The 14,389-nt window shown below is 39.2% G+C and overlaps 2 protein-coding genes across 16 annotated transcripts in view; one reads left to right on the forward strand and one right to left on the reverse strand.

The window, feature by feature from the left end:
• PSPC1 (paraspeckle component 1) overlaps positions 1 to 2,696 on the forward strand; it is a 70,968-nt gene extending 68,272 nt beyond the window's left edge. For 4 of the 9 annotated variants that reach the window (XR_012672013.1, XR_012672011.1, XM_075139988.1 and 1 more), the window contains one exon: positions 2,134 to 2,696. The gene's annotated coding sequence lies outside the window, so the exon portion shown is untranslated. The other 5 variants (XM_075139985.1, XM_075139993.1, XR_012672010.1 and 2 more) reach the window with 4 other exon arrangements.
• MPHOSPH8 (M-phase phosphoprotein 8) overlaps positions 1,508 to 14,389 on the reverse strand; it is a 27,063-nt gene continuing 14,181 nt past the window's right edge. For 3 of the 7 annotated variants that reach the window (XM_075139981.1, XM_075139977.1, XM_075139978.1), the window contains 6 exons: positions 14,185 to 14,271; positions 12,329 to 12,483; positions 7,866 to 8,020; positions 6,403 to 6,530; positions 5,626 to 5,709; positions 1,508 to 4,698 (listed from right to left, as the gene is read on the reverse strand). In XM_075139981.1, the coding sequence (XP_074996082.1) occupies positions 4,657 to 4,698; positions 5,626 to 5,709; positions 6,403 to 6,530; positions 7,866 to 8,020; positions 12,329 to 12,483; positions 14,185 to 14,271 (651 nt within the window). In that variant the 3' untranslated portion in view covers positions 1,508 to 4,656. Of the gene's footprint in view, positions 4,699 to 5,625; positions 5,710 to 6,402; positions 6,531 to 7,865; positions 8,044 to 8,118; positions 8,197 to 12,328; positions 12,484 to 13,549; positions 13,809 to 14,184; positions 14,272 to 14,389 lie in introns of those variants that run through there. The other 4 variants (XM_075139979.1, XR_012672009.1, XM_075139980.1 and 1 more) reach the window with 4 other exon arrangements.

The following is a 14,389-nucleotide window of genomic DNA, read 5'->3' on the forward strand; positions in this document are numbered from 1 at the left end:
GATGTTTATTTTCTATTTATTGAAATCAACAAGGCAGTGAGCATGAATCAAGGAACCTCACCGAGTTCAAACAAGGCAAATGTGAAGTCCTACAGTGGGTACCAAGTTAGCCTGGTGCAGTTGTGCAGCCTGCGCTGCTGCGCAAGGTTGCGAAGCAGCTTTGCAGGAGCTGGTCTGGGAGTCCTGAGGGACAAGTGAAGATGAAGGTGTCCAAGCCCATCCTGGGCTCCAGAAGAGCACAGCTGAGCAGGGGCAAGAAAAGCAATCCCTCTGCTCTGTTCAGCAGCTAGAGTCCTGTGCCCAGTTCTGGGCTCCTGAAGACAAGATATATATGGGAAGAAGTCCAGTGAAGGCCACCAAGATGATTGGGAGGTTAGCGTGTAGGAGCCATGGGGATAGGCAGCGGGCTTTGTTCAGTCTGGAAAACAGGAGGTTGGGGGGTAGGCAATCTTTACTTCAGCTGTGTAATGGAAGGGGGTAGAGAAGATGAGCCAGGCTCATCTTAGCAGTGCAGAGTAATGAGGAAGTCTTGCATAATTTTCAGCGTATGTCAGTGTTGCATCATACCACTAATGAAAACAGTGCAAGTCAGTACTGTCTTGCTGTACTTAGTTGGTCTCCCCACACTGTGAAACCACTGGGAATTCCTGGTAACCCTTCTGTTTCAGGAAGGGTGAACGCAGGGCACCCACTTGCGGTTTAGGGATCTTCATCCTACTGTTTACAGAAATATGAACTGGTGAATATTAAGACAGTAGAGCTGACAGATCTGGGAAAGCAAGGGAAATTTCAAATGCTTGGACATCTCCCATGCAAACTTTTCCAGACAGGATGTCACACCCAGCTTGGTAATGCCTTTTTTTAAAAAATAATAAATATGCACGTAAGCACAGCCTTTGCAGGCTGGGGTTTGGCTGTTACCCTTCCCCATAACAGGGATGCTTGTATTCAGTGTAAGATGTGCCACTGCTGCAACAGGCCTAACTGGGCTTTTCTTCCCCTAATTCATATTCTCTCCACTTGGCCATTCAAAGTCTGTACAAGTAACAGCTCCAGAGAACAAGACTTCGTGTCAAAGTGAGGGTTTCTGATACGGGATGTCAGCATGTGCTGTAATGCTGTCCTCCAGTTTTGGAGCAGGCAGTGGTCTCCCTGGGTATGGTGACAATGTCTTCAGTTCCCATACACATGGTTTTGGTTGTCTTGAATGCCAGCTGTGCCCGCCTTCCTTTTAAGAGTGGCATGCACATGAGAGGAGCTAGGCAATGTTGAGGTCTGACCCGTCTACTATAAATGAGTCTGTGCCAACAACAACTAACTAGAGGAGATCCTTACAATTCAAATCACATAGGAAGTATTACAGAAATTCTTGAAAAAAATTCAGTTGTTGCTATCCTGCGCAACAGTTGAGACTTTGTTGTGGGGAAACAGTTGACTCAAAATTAAAAAGAGCGATCTTCTGCGTGGTCTATTCTTCCTGGTTGCTACACTTGAGGTGTTGGAGATTTTATTTTTTGGAGAGACCCTTTTTTAACCTTAATTTTTACTGATGCCTCAGTCTTCCTGAAATTTGTATTCCGTGCTGTCTTTTGTCTCCTTTTAGTACTTTTTTCCTAACCTGTGTCTTTGCCTTTCACTCAAACATTTTAAGACAGGTTCAGAATCTGAAAAGTATTTTCCCCATTTATGTGAGACACAGAAAAGCTGAGGAATTTTCAGGTGTCAGGATTCAGTGACGGGCTTGCAGTGCATGCCCATGCTGCACCAGTAGCTTAGAAAAATGTGGCCTTTATAGTTCTCTTGCATTCGTAAGAGGTAAGACTCTGTTACAGCTCCATGCTGCAGAGGGAGACTCCAGCAAAACTACAGACCCTGCTACCAGACTGGCACTGCTCTGAAAGACTGACCTAAAGGAAAAAGATTTTATGCTGGCTGTTTTCCAGCACTGTATGGGAAGGTAAATGGTGATGACAGACAGACAGGCAGAACACTTTAGGACGGCTCTTGGGCACTTTGAGTGATCCTAGCTGGTGAAGATGGCAGCTGCATTCTGTGCGATCTGTCTCTTCCGTATATTGAAAAGTCTGTCTTCCATCCAGACTGATGAAAAAACATCTCATTTTTGAAAAACAGGTGCAGAAAGCACAGAGGACCTGTGATAAAGTCAGCTGCACCACCCACCAACTGTCAGTACCAGTGAAAGAAGCCAGGAACACAAGTACTGATGGTGTAGCAGTGAAAGAAGCCTTCAGAACAATTTATTGCCATTGCAGCTTATAGTACCTGTAGCTGCTTAGCCTTGCTGACAGACAGCAGCGAGAAGAAACTGAGCAAGTACTTCGAAGGTATTTCTCCACAGTGCCTAAAGAATTGCTTTTAATTGTAGCTACTTTCTCTTTTTCTTTCATCTACCAAAACCTTTTTCTTAGCAACTGGATAAAAAACATATAATAAAATCAGACAAAAACCAGCTTCAAACATCTTTTCGTATGTCTTTTATGCATCTTCAGTAAGGATTCTGAATTTATATCGTCAACTAAAAGAGAAAGATGGCTGCAAAATCCCTCAATAAAAGCATCATGAACCCAAATTTTATTCTCATGTCCTGTAAAACTCCTCCTTCTCTCCCAAATGCCTCAAGGGAAAGAAAAAAACAAAAAAAAAACAAAAAACCAATCACAAAACCCCTAACAAAACCCCCCCAAAACAATAGCTTTTGATAAACTACTTGCTCTGTCAACTCTTGGAGCATTACTAGACATTTTTAGGTTAGACTGTACAACAGTTTCTAAATAGCATCTATATTATATGGACATTTGTTCAAAAACCTTTTGTCCCCACCTTGAACAGCTCAAACGTGCTTATCGCACATGCACTATACTGCTACACGTACAATGCAGGAGTAACAGAGGAAGGGGTAGCCACGTACATGAAAGCTGTCACTCCAACATAATGACACACGAATATCCCCTTTCCTTACCCATCTTCCAGGGTTATGCAGTGACTAAAAGGAGATACAGCTACACAAAGTCCCAAGTGCTGGTAGTGACATACCTGATTCTCAGCCAGTGCTGTTCATGCATTTCAGGTGTTCACACTTGGCAAAATGAGGTAGCTGACATATTTCAGAGGCTTGTTAACATCTCATGAATACTGTTTGCAAAAAGAGAGGCAACTATTCTAAATCAAAACAGAAATGAGTATTTGTATGTCATGTTGCTGTTCTAGTTTTATACAGCTTAATGTGACATTCCACAAAATTGAAATGGTGTGCTTTGTTACTTACTCATTTGGCATCTCTTAAATATGAAAGTTTTAAACTTTCAAGAACTAAAAATTAAAACCTGGTTAATTGAACTTAATACATCTGCACCATTTTGATGGTGAACACTCAAATACATTAAGAATTTATCCACAATAGTTTTGCTAACAATATAGGCACATAGTGGCATGTAAACTACATGTGGCAACCAGAACAGCAAAGGCACAATCTGGATTTCCACCTCCCACCCACCGTTGTGTGTTGCGGTTTTTTTTTTGTTTGTTTGGGGTTTTTTGTGTGTTTTTTTTTTTAAACTTTTCAAGGTGTTGGTTAATTTACAAAGAATATTCTATACTTCATGCAGAAGTATTACATTTGTATTTCATAGCACAGGACCATTACAGAACTGCTGTCATCTGATAAATGGGTCATTTAAATAAATAAAAAGATAGCAGCTCTTTGCACTGAGGAATGGAATTTCTGAATTAAAGGACAATACATGTTCTCATCTGTCAGGTTGAGAACATCTGAAATCCTCTATGTTCTTCTTGTCTACAAAAAGCATTGGCTGCACATTTTCTGGTTTGCTATTTTCAGCTTGTATTTGTTTTCCCTTATGTCACTTGACTAAGATCTCAGAAGTTAAGATGTCTGTAAAACTATCAGTTGCTTCTCGAATACAAAGTAGTTTTAAAACACTGATGTAACCAGGAATCTGACTGCGATCCTCTATGAATTGCACCTACTCAGATGTCTTTGTTCATACCTGCACACCTAACTGTGTTTGTTCGAAGGGAATCACTCTAAGCATAACTGCTTTCTCATCAGGAGACAGTAGCAGGAAAAGTTTCAAACCAGAACACAGCCCTCAGCAATTCAAAGTTAAATCTAATGCAGTGACTTCAAAGTGTGATTCCTGCCCACGGCTCCAAGAATACGACAGTTCTGCATTTTACATAGAAACGTTACAGTTAGGGCAAGTAAAAAATTTTAGTTTACAAATGGAAAAGATCTTTCTATTAAAAAAGACATTTCACGTAGTTACCTTAAATAGTTCTTATATGCACCATTCCACATTGTGGAAAAGCTGAAATATGCAGTCTGGACTCCACAAGTTAAAGAAAAACAGAATTATATGTATTGGCACAAATACTTACATCTACATCTGTACAAAGTAAAAAAAGCTGACAACCCTGTCCCACGAGCGCAGTGTATTCAACTGCTCTCCAACACACACTTTCCTATGTGACTGCCATGTGACAGTGAGATGGGAACTTAGTCTTAAGACTGTGGTGCCAAAAAGTTCCAAACTGCTTTGTCAGTTTCTAAACAGAGGAAATCAGAAGCATATCCAAAAAGGTGTCAGTCCACTCAACATGCTCGCAGCTGTGAGGTCACTGCAACTGCACTCGGTATGCGCCTATTAGCAGCTTTACCTGTAAAAGCAAACAAAGGTTTCACGTAAAGATTGTTCACATGTAACTACTGTGTTAAACACTTCTTCAAATGTGTAAGAACAGCATGAGAAAAGGCATACAATTGCTAGTGGCTGAGAAAGGAGAAAAAAGGAATTTACAATCTGTGCTTAATAAAATCAGTTTATAGTAGCCATACTGAAAGATGAATGGCTTGTAAAAGGACTGAAGTAGAATAGTATTGCGTTAGGTGGCGTTTAACAAGTTAGCCCCAAATCTGAACTAGAGATACATACATACTTCCATCTGAATACGAGTTCAATTTTTCTGTTTCTTTTTTTTTTTTGTTTTTTAAAGAAGTGCACAATAAAACATTTAAGAGTGTAAGTTTTAGATCTCAAGATCTAGAAAATTTACTGGTGTGTCTTCCAAGGATAAAATAAACGCTACCAGAACAGGATCTGTTATTCATCTTGCAACATGTAGTGGGACTACTGCCCAAACCACCTGGAAAATACAACGGACTACACAGACTATTTAAAAGCAGACAGCATATCCTAGTAAATACTTCCAAGTTCTCCTAAACAAACAAGCAAAAACATCTGTATGCAAAAAATAACTGACACTCCATTTATCTGTTAGTCATTAAATTCACCATATAGATGGCAAAAATGTTTAGCTGTAACATACTTTATCCTGGTGCATGAATTATTCTGACTGCAGCATAAAAACATTTAATTATGACAGAACTAACACCCTTGGCAATGTTCCTGAGTTCTGGCAATGTCACAGTATGGAACTGTAACTGATGCGAACTGGGATGAGGAGACGGTGGAAAGTCCTTAGTTTTACATTTGCAACATACAACTAGAAGTATTTAGACTATGGAAGAGTTATTGTACAACAAATTAACATACATACACACTTGATTTTGAGAGCATTTTGTACCTTGGCAGTAGGAGCTTCTGCCAACCGTATAAAAAGCTTGTTAAGGCCTGCAGTAGGGCTGAAGGAATAAATAAAGTGACTATCCTAAAAGGAAAAAGAAAATGGACAAAGTTAATGGCAGGATATGGCTGAAAGCGCTATGCAAGTGGACTAATAGAACACGACATTTTAACTATGCATTTTTTGAAAGAAAGTTTTGTATACTGCAAAGAACCTTTGGTGCAACCAAAACAGAGAAAACAAGACGACAAAAAAAAAATCAAAAATAGAGATTAATCATTAGAAGTATGAGGCAGGTTGTTAAAACAAGGCAAAGTAGTTATATTTAAGAACTTAGGTCAAAAATTTGAGAGGCTAGGTGAATTTGAGAAGTGAAACAGCTTTAAATTCCGAATTCTCACCTGCCCGCTCAAACCCTCAGTTCTGAAGTCACAGAATCACAGCAGGTTGGAAGGGAACTCTGGAGGTCATCTGGTCCAACCAGGCACCATCTGGTGCTCCAGCAGGGCCACCTAGAAGCAGGTTGTCCTGCACTACGTCCCTGCCTTTTAAGGCATAAATTTTTATGAAGCCTAGTATATGCAAGGTTTGCACTTCTCTCCATATACAAAGAAAAATTAAGATTCATTTTAAAAGAAACCTATCATGATAAAAAAATGCTTCATGACAATACTCAAAATCCAAATTAAGATACTAAGATTTCCCAGGCTGCTCCATAAAGCCGTTTCAGACTTTATAAAGCAGTTTCATTGTCAATCAGTTTATGAAAAGATTTACCAAAAATACAGGGAGCTGGAATTTGTCGTTTAAAACCACAGCTTGTACACTGCATGGTCCACAGAGCCGAGCAATGACTTCTTTACCAAAGAAATTTGCATGGAAAACAAAGAGAAGAATTCCAGATCCTGAAAGGGAAGGCAAGTCAGTCACATGAATTTGAAATGAGGTCCATTATTTAGAACAACTGCATACACTGAACATTTGAAGACAGGTACAAATACATATAAAAATATTATATAGTATATATTAAACACCAATGGAGCATCAAAGCAACATGCAGAAATCCAATCTCCCAAGCCAGTGGATCTCAGCACAGATCACAACTGACTTGGTTACTAAGTTAAGGTCTTTTGGCAGCAGAAATAATTTTATGTGGCTATTAGAAAGGACAGCAAAATGGATACAGCAGTCCTTGGTACGCTTCACCTCTGTGGTTTTAGGTTTACCTAAAGAGAGTTATGAATTTAGCGTGGTTTGGGTTGTCTATTCTCTTGGTAAGGACATCCGAGCCCAGCCAATTATAGATCTTTATGAACTGCACTGAAATTCAATAAGCAACAGTCTTCAATACCCACAAATGCCTCATTTTAATACATAATCTTATATAAGGTTTCTTAATTCTATAAAGGATACCTATAATCAAGAACTGAACATTACAACTCTTAACAACCAGAAAACCGGGCAGACACAACCACCTTCAATCTTAGTTTAAGTAGTATTTCAGTCACATTAATGTATTATTTTGAGAAAAATCAGTAACAGTAGATATTCCCCTCATGTACTCAAAAGGTGAATAAAAATGACTCAGCTAAGCCAAGCATCAGAGATTAGCATCTGGATTCCTGAAAGAATGAAGAAACATTCCCGAGTATCTTGGGAATTTGATTCCCAGCTTTTTCAAAGGGTTTGTGGGCAAAACAGAGTTGATTGATGCTGGCTTCTTTTTAATAGTATTTCTAGACTGCATTTATATCATGATAGTGCTGTGACTATACTCCAAGACTCCGGTGCGTTAGGTACTGTCTACAAAACAAGATGATCCACTACGAGATTTTTGAAGTATGCTCTTAGATTAAGATTTTTCAAAATTATTAATTCTAAGGTAAACCACTCCTTTCTTATAATACCTGTCACTTAGCTAATGTGACCCTCACAAAGCTAACGTAACCCATGAACAGAAGAAAGAAACTGTGTATGTGGCATTAAGAAAAACTCTTAAAAAATAAAAAGATATACACAAACCCCACCCACAATGCATCAAAACACTGCTCCTCTTCCCATACTCCATAATCAGAGCATCCTTAATGTAATGTACTGCAATATAATGTCATACAAAAATAATTTTGCATCGCAGATCCTCTAAGACATACTTACAAGGCAGTTTCTTAACACACTGTTCTACTTTTTTTTTTTTTTTTACAAACCAAACAAAAAACCCGCCACAACAACAACCCCCCTACCTTCTGGCACATTTTGTGGGGGTTTATAGTTAAAATCCGTAGAAAAGTCTGGCCCTTCACAGAGACGATGACACGCAATTGGAAAGACTGGCTCCAGCAAAGCAAGACGAGCTTCAAAATAATCCCTGATGGTATCTTCTGCTACTCTTGAGAGCCTAAAAGACCAAACAAGCGAGGCCTGTACTTCACATAGTAAAATTACTTTACCAGACAGACTTAATGAGAGCTGACGTAAAAAAGGATTCCAGATTACCCTTCTGGATTCCCGATTTTCAGGAGTGAATGCCTTCATCACTAGCATTTATGCATAGGTGAACCCCAAGTCCCAATACTTTGTTAATAAAACATTTTATAAGTGATCTGTTTGTGAAATTCATCTATCAAGTCCACAAAAATAAAATGCTGAGACAAATCCACTGCAGCAGATTAAAAAAAATTCCAACTAGCCACATATTTTTAAGGGTCTTTATGTAGAGAGATGTCCCCGAAATGTCAATATGTACCTAGTGGGTAAACAGAAACAGACAACCACTTCCCCAGCGTGGCTGATTTATCAGCTGACAGCAAGTGCAACGTAAAAATAAATCAGTCACTGTATAATTTTACTGGCAATACTACTAGAAAAATGTAGTTCCCAATTAATTCTACTAAAATGCAGTGAAAAAGTAGCAACACTACCATTAAAAGAGCCAAATTGGGGTTGTTTGTTTGATTTTTGGGTTGGGGGGTGTTAATTTAAGCGAGCAGCCTAGCCTTCAAAAGAGAGACCACATTAACCAACAGTATTTGGCACTTCTACAAGCAGGTTACTAAGTAATCCTCTTCAGAAAGCTGTTTTGACACAAATGGGTTTTAAACGCTTTTGCAAGGCAAAGGTCCTGACTCTCTCAGCTTTATGGCTTTTTGAGCTATTATTCAGAGCACACTTCCCCTCCATGCTAGCCGAGATTACCATCTGCAGAATCTAAAACTTAAGTGTTTGATCGGAAAGAAACCACAAGAATTGCCATACCAAAGCAAGCCCGGAAGCCCATCTAGCCTAGTTTCCAGATGCTAGACAAAGCTGTATTAAATATGGGAAATTAAACAGTTGTCTTTTTTGGTACACTGTCCTAGTTTCCTGATTTAGAGGCATCCAAAACTAGAGAGACTGCAGCCAAATTGCACCTCTCCTTAGATCTACTTAATCCCTTCTAAAATCCCACATATTTGTGACCACAGCATTCTGCAACAATGAGATCGGTAATTCAGTTTTTCTGTGCAAAAATATTCATCCACTTCAAACCTATCACTAAATCATTTAACAGGATGGCCTGTAGAACCTGCCTCATGGCTTTGGGTTATTTTTTGTTGTTGTTTTCTGTTTTACATTTTGACCTTTTAATCTGTCCCAAGGTGACATGTATCACATCCCTCAGTCTACCCTCACAGAAGCTACTCCTGATAATCTTTGCTTTTCCTTTTTGCTTCACCTGTTTTTGAAACAATGTAACTGGAATGGCAGGTGCGATTTAAGGCATTCGGACACCACAAATTTACATTTTATTTTCAGCTTCACTACTACTATATTATCTTCGTTTTTGACTGACAAGAAGCACTGAACTGATATTTTCAGGTAATGAGCCTAGAAGCTTCTTCAATTGGCAAGAGCTGTGTTATTCCCTGTATAATTCACATTACTACAGTGATACCTCCTGGACATCACTTTGCATTTATCAATATTAAATTTCAACTGCCATTTCACTGGCAAAATTACATGTTCAAGATCTTCCAAAACTCGTTATTCAGATTAGCCAAAACTGAAGGTGGCAGATTTTAAATAGGAAACAAACTGGAAAAGGCATCGAACAGTGAATGAGTGACAAAGTTTCAATACACTGAACAGCAGGTACCAGATCACTTATCTGCACGCTTGCTGTTGCCCTCAAAACCTTAACTCACAAGTCATGATTTCCTTCCTTGGGGAAGAATCAGCATACTCCATTTATCCACTTCAACTGCCCTGCTCACTTTAACAAGTGAGCTACAATACCTCAGACAAGCTTTACAGTGCATTAAAAATACTGGCATCACAATACTTTCCTCCCAGTATGAAACTGGATCAGAACACATCAGTTCAGCAAAAATCAGTAGCACAAAGTCTAGCTGGAAGCCAGTCACTAGTGGTGTACCCCCAGGGTCAATACTGGGTCCAGTCCTGTTTAACATCTTCATTAATAGTCTGGATGATGGGTACCCTCTGCAAGTTTGCAGGTAAGACAAAACTGGGAGGAGTGACTGATACACCAGAGGGTTGCGCTGCTATCCAGAGGGACCTGGACAGGCTGGAGAAATGGGCCAACAGGAACCTCATGAAGTTCAACAAAGAGAAGTGCAAAGTCCTGCATCTGGGGAGGAACAACCCCAGGCACAAGGACATGCTCGGAGTCACCCAGCTGGAAAGCAGCTTGGCAGAAAAGCACCTGGTGGACACCAGACTGAACACGAGCCACCAATGTGCCCTTGCTGCAAAGGCAGCCAATGGTATCTATCCTGAGCTGCATTAGGCAAAGTATTCAAGGGAGTGGACCTGGAGTACTACGTCCAGTTCCACTACTGGAGAGATACAGACATACTGGAGAGAGAGCAATGAAGGGCCATGAAGATGATGAAGGGACTGGAGCATCTTTCCTACGAGAAAAGGCTGAGAGAGCTGGAACTCTTCAGCCTGGAGAAGAGGAGGCTCAGGGGGATCTTACCAATGTATATATATCAATGAACACCTGAAGTGAGAGTGCAAAGAGGCCAGAGCCAGGCTCTTTTCAGTGGTGCCCAGGGCCTGGACAAGGGACTATGGGCACAAACTGAAACACAGGAGGTTCCCTCTGAACATAAGGAAACACATTTTTACTGTGAGGGTGACAGAGCACTGGCACACGTTGCCCAGAGAGGTTAGGAAGTCTCCATCCTCAGAGATATTCAAAAACTGTCTGGACAGGGTCCTGGGCAACCAGCTCTAGGTGGCCCTGCTTCAGCAGCGGGGTTGGACAAGATGACCTCCAGAGGTCCCTTCCAACCTCAACCACTCTGTGTTGCTGTGATTTTGTAATTTCATAACTAAGCTCCTTTAGAACTCAGGCAAATACATAGGCAAATACAACCTTGCCCTGGGAATGTATTTATTTGTATTTTACTGGTTTGCACTAAAACATTTTTTACCTGACATTTCACTTTGCAAATGTTCACAAATTTCTCTGCCTTACAGAAGGGCTCCCTAACCTCCATTGTGACCACCGCTGCAACGATCATATGGGAGCGTTTGCTTACAGATCTTACTTTTTAGACTTAGCATGCTTAAATTTAGCATTTAATAATGTTCTAAGGGAAGTGCACGAATAACTCTTTAAAACAGAATAAGAATATTGGTAATACTACAGTACATATCAGTGATTGTTACAAGGCAGTTTCTGTCAAGACAGACTTAGGATGTTAGCTGATAGGAAACATAAGAGATCAGAGACAGAAAACAACCGGGGCTTTCTAAACGCTAAAATAGAAGAGAATGAGCTTTGATTACAAACTACTTGATAGATTGTCTTGTATTATATAGATAAATCATTAGGATAAAGTCATCATAAACCAATAAAAGGATCTTGCACTGAGACAGTGTTCTTCCAGCACTAACTATGCATTCATGGCAAAATCTCACCTGCTGCAGAAGCTCTGAGACCCTCCTTGAGTCTTTTCTCTGAGTTTAGAGGTTGTTAGTTATGATTTTCTGCCCTGATATGTTAACTATCAGTATTCTTCCAAAGCAGTATTTAAAGAGCTTGCTCATTCTCTTTGTTTTGTCTCCATTTAGCATCCATATTCACCAGCTCAGTATATTTTACATGACCATATGACATGAACACTTCACATACCACATACACTGCACTGCTCCTCAGTCATTCTGTTGCGTGATGAAGATTTTTATTTCTATCATTTACTGGCATGAAAGCTTTACCCCTGGCACTCTCAACTCGCAGCTGACGTTTAAGGGTCCAACAACACCCTAACTATCTGCACTGAGTTTTCACGGTGTTTTTGTTTGATGTTCTTTTGTTTGTTTCTATTTTTTTTAATGCTTTTTAGCAAGGTATTTTATTTGGCACGCCCTAACAAGTTTACGTTCAACTGTCCAGTGCTTATACACTTCTTAGTTTTCCCAACTACTGTATTTCTAGTTTAAGGAATCTTTCACTTCTAGTAATTCCCTTTTCCTCCTTTCCAGTGTTTTTACTCAGTGTTTAAGCAAGTGTCTGCTAATTCTGTTAGCTCACATCATTTTCATTTCACATGATTTATTAGTTAGCTTTTTGCCCAAACCAGATCTGTTTTCTTTCCTGAAATTTCCCCCTATTCCCCTTGACTTAAACCAAAATTATGACGTGCCCAGTATTGCAAACTTTACCAGAACAAACTTCAAAGTACAGTTTACTCACGTTTCCAAATGACTCTTGAGCTGTTCGTACACCAGTACATTATTACATTGTTTAGCAAAATGCAGCGCGCTGTTCTGATGCTTTGACAAAATGTTACAGTCCGCTCCGCTTTCAATCATAAGCCGCACTATATCAGAATTCCCTCTTTTACAAGCCTGTGCAGAAAGTGAGAAGATGGAAGGATGGACAACAATCACAACCCCCCCGTTAGAACAGAGCATAACATTGGAATAAGCAGAACTGCAGAAATGAATTAAAATCCAAAATTAGTTACAATTCAGAAAACAAGTTTAGGTATTTGCTCTGCGAATGCTAACACAACTCGAAACTCAGGATCATGCTCCATAAATATTTTATCTTTACCCAGGCAACACTACACACCTGATCCCACAGAAGCAGCAACGCTGAGGGTTACCAAATTGACTTAATTAGGGGAAAAAAATAATAAAAAAAAAAAAAAACAAAAAAACAACCCCAAAAGTTCTGTGAAAACATCTAACCTGCTGGAGTTCAGTAACTGTAAACTTTCTTGCAATTGTTTACCTGAATAAATGGGTTTCTGCAGAAGTATTCAGAATGACTAAAGTAACACTTCCAAGTGTCTGTTTCTAGGAATTTCAGTTCAAATGGTACTTCAGCTGTGCAGTAAATTAACAATATTTGCCCTAATTGTTATTTAGCTATGTTATGAACTGCCTAAGTGTCCAACACTGTTCAATGTTACTTACAGCAAGAATTTCAGTGCACGTCAACCGAAGACTTAGTAAAAGTACAGGGAAGTCTAAAGAAAGCTTTACTTTGAAGAATGCAAACACATGCTCTCGGCTGCTTGTTTTCAAACACTTCACTCAGACAAATTATGGAAAGGCACAAGAGATATAAATTTCTATCTTCATGAGGCCTTTCAGAAGTTAACTTCAGAATTTTGTCTCAGCTCTGAACTTTCATCTGTACTTTCAATCCATAATTTTCCATAAATAAACAAACCCACCTGCCCCCCCCCCAACAAAAACCCCACAAAAAATCACACACCACCTCAGAAAAAGGAATTAAGTGCCAAGACTTAAGGAATTAAGTGCCAAGATTTTGGAATGAAGTGGCTGAGGAAACCACAAGTGCATTACCATTTTCTTTACAGAAAACGTGAATTCCCCAAACTTGTTAAGCCTTGCATAGGATAGAAGAGAAACAACACTACATTGTCTTGGACAGAAAAGCTTTTATAATCCCTTCTGCAAACAAATTGCCTTAAAAAGCTTACATATAAATACAGCAACTTTACCAGGAAGGGGAACTTTGGTGAAATTATTTGATATAAACAACAAAAAAAATATTAAGAGGAGCACAGACTGGTTTTTAAGGATCTTAGAACTTTCCCCTTACAACCAAAAAAAAAAAAAATTTCCTTTGTGATGGGAGGGAGTGAAGGTGCAGAACAGCAGTGGGAAGGAGACTGGAAACCAGTTATTTTATTTCTGGCCTGTGATGAAATGACAAAAGTCAATCACAGCAACATTCCAGTGAAATACTTTCCTTTCTGGAATTTTTCTCTTCCTGCTGACAACCAGATTATCTCAGTTTTAAGACCACATCTGCACTTCTTTGAGCCAAACAATGGAAGAGTATGATGAGCCACATTTAGCACTGTATGCTTATGGCATCTACATTTATTGTTCAGATAGAACAGTAAATTAAAAAAATGGATTAAAACATTGCCTAGAATAACTAAGAGTAGTATTTGTATTTCAAATATAGTACATGTTCCCTAAATCAACTCTACAAATATGCTTTTATGTTTTATTAGTTTGCCAAAAGTATTTACTATTAAACCATGTTAGGACAAACATTGAATTTACCTTCATTAAAGCAGTTTCACCACTGCTCTGCTGCATGTTCACATATGCCCCAGCTTCCAGAAGAATAGCTACTGTTGTTAGGAAATTCTGAAAAAAAAACAAAAGACAAGTGAGTAGAAAATATTCTGGTTTTGTTTCAGAATATAAAGTGACATTTACTTAAAAACCATCAGTAAATTCCAAAGCATGAGGCATGACACAATTA

The sequence above is a fragment of the Calonectris borealis genome, chromosome 1 (genome assembly GCF_964195595.1).
Source record: "Calonectris borealis chromosome 1, bCalBor7.hap1.2, whole genome shotgun sequence".
In the NCBI taxonomy this organism is placed as follows: domain Eukaryota; kingdom Metazoa; phylum Chordata; class Aves; order Procellariiformes; family Procellariidae; genus Calonectris; species Calonectris borealis.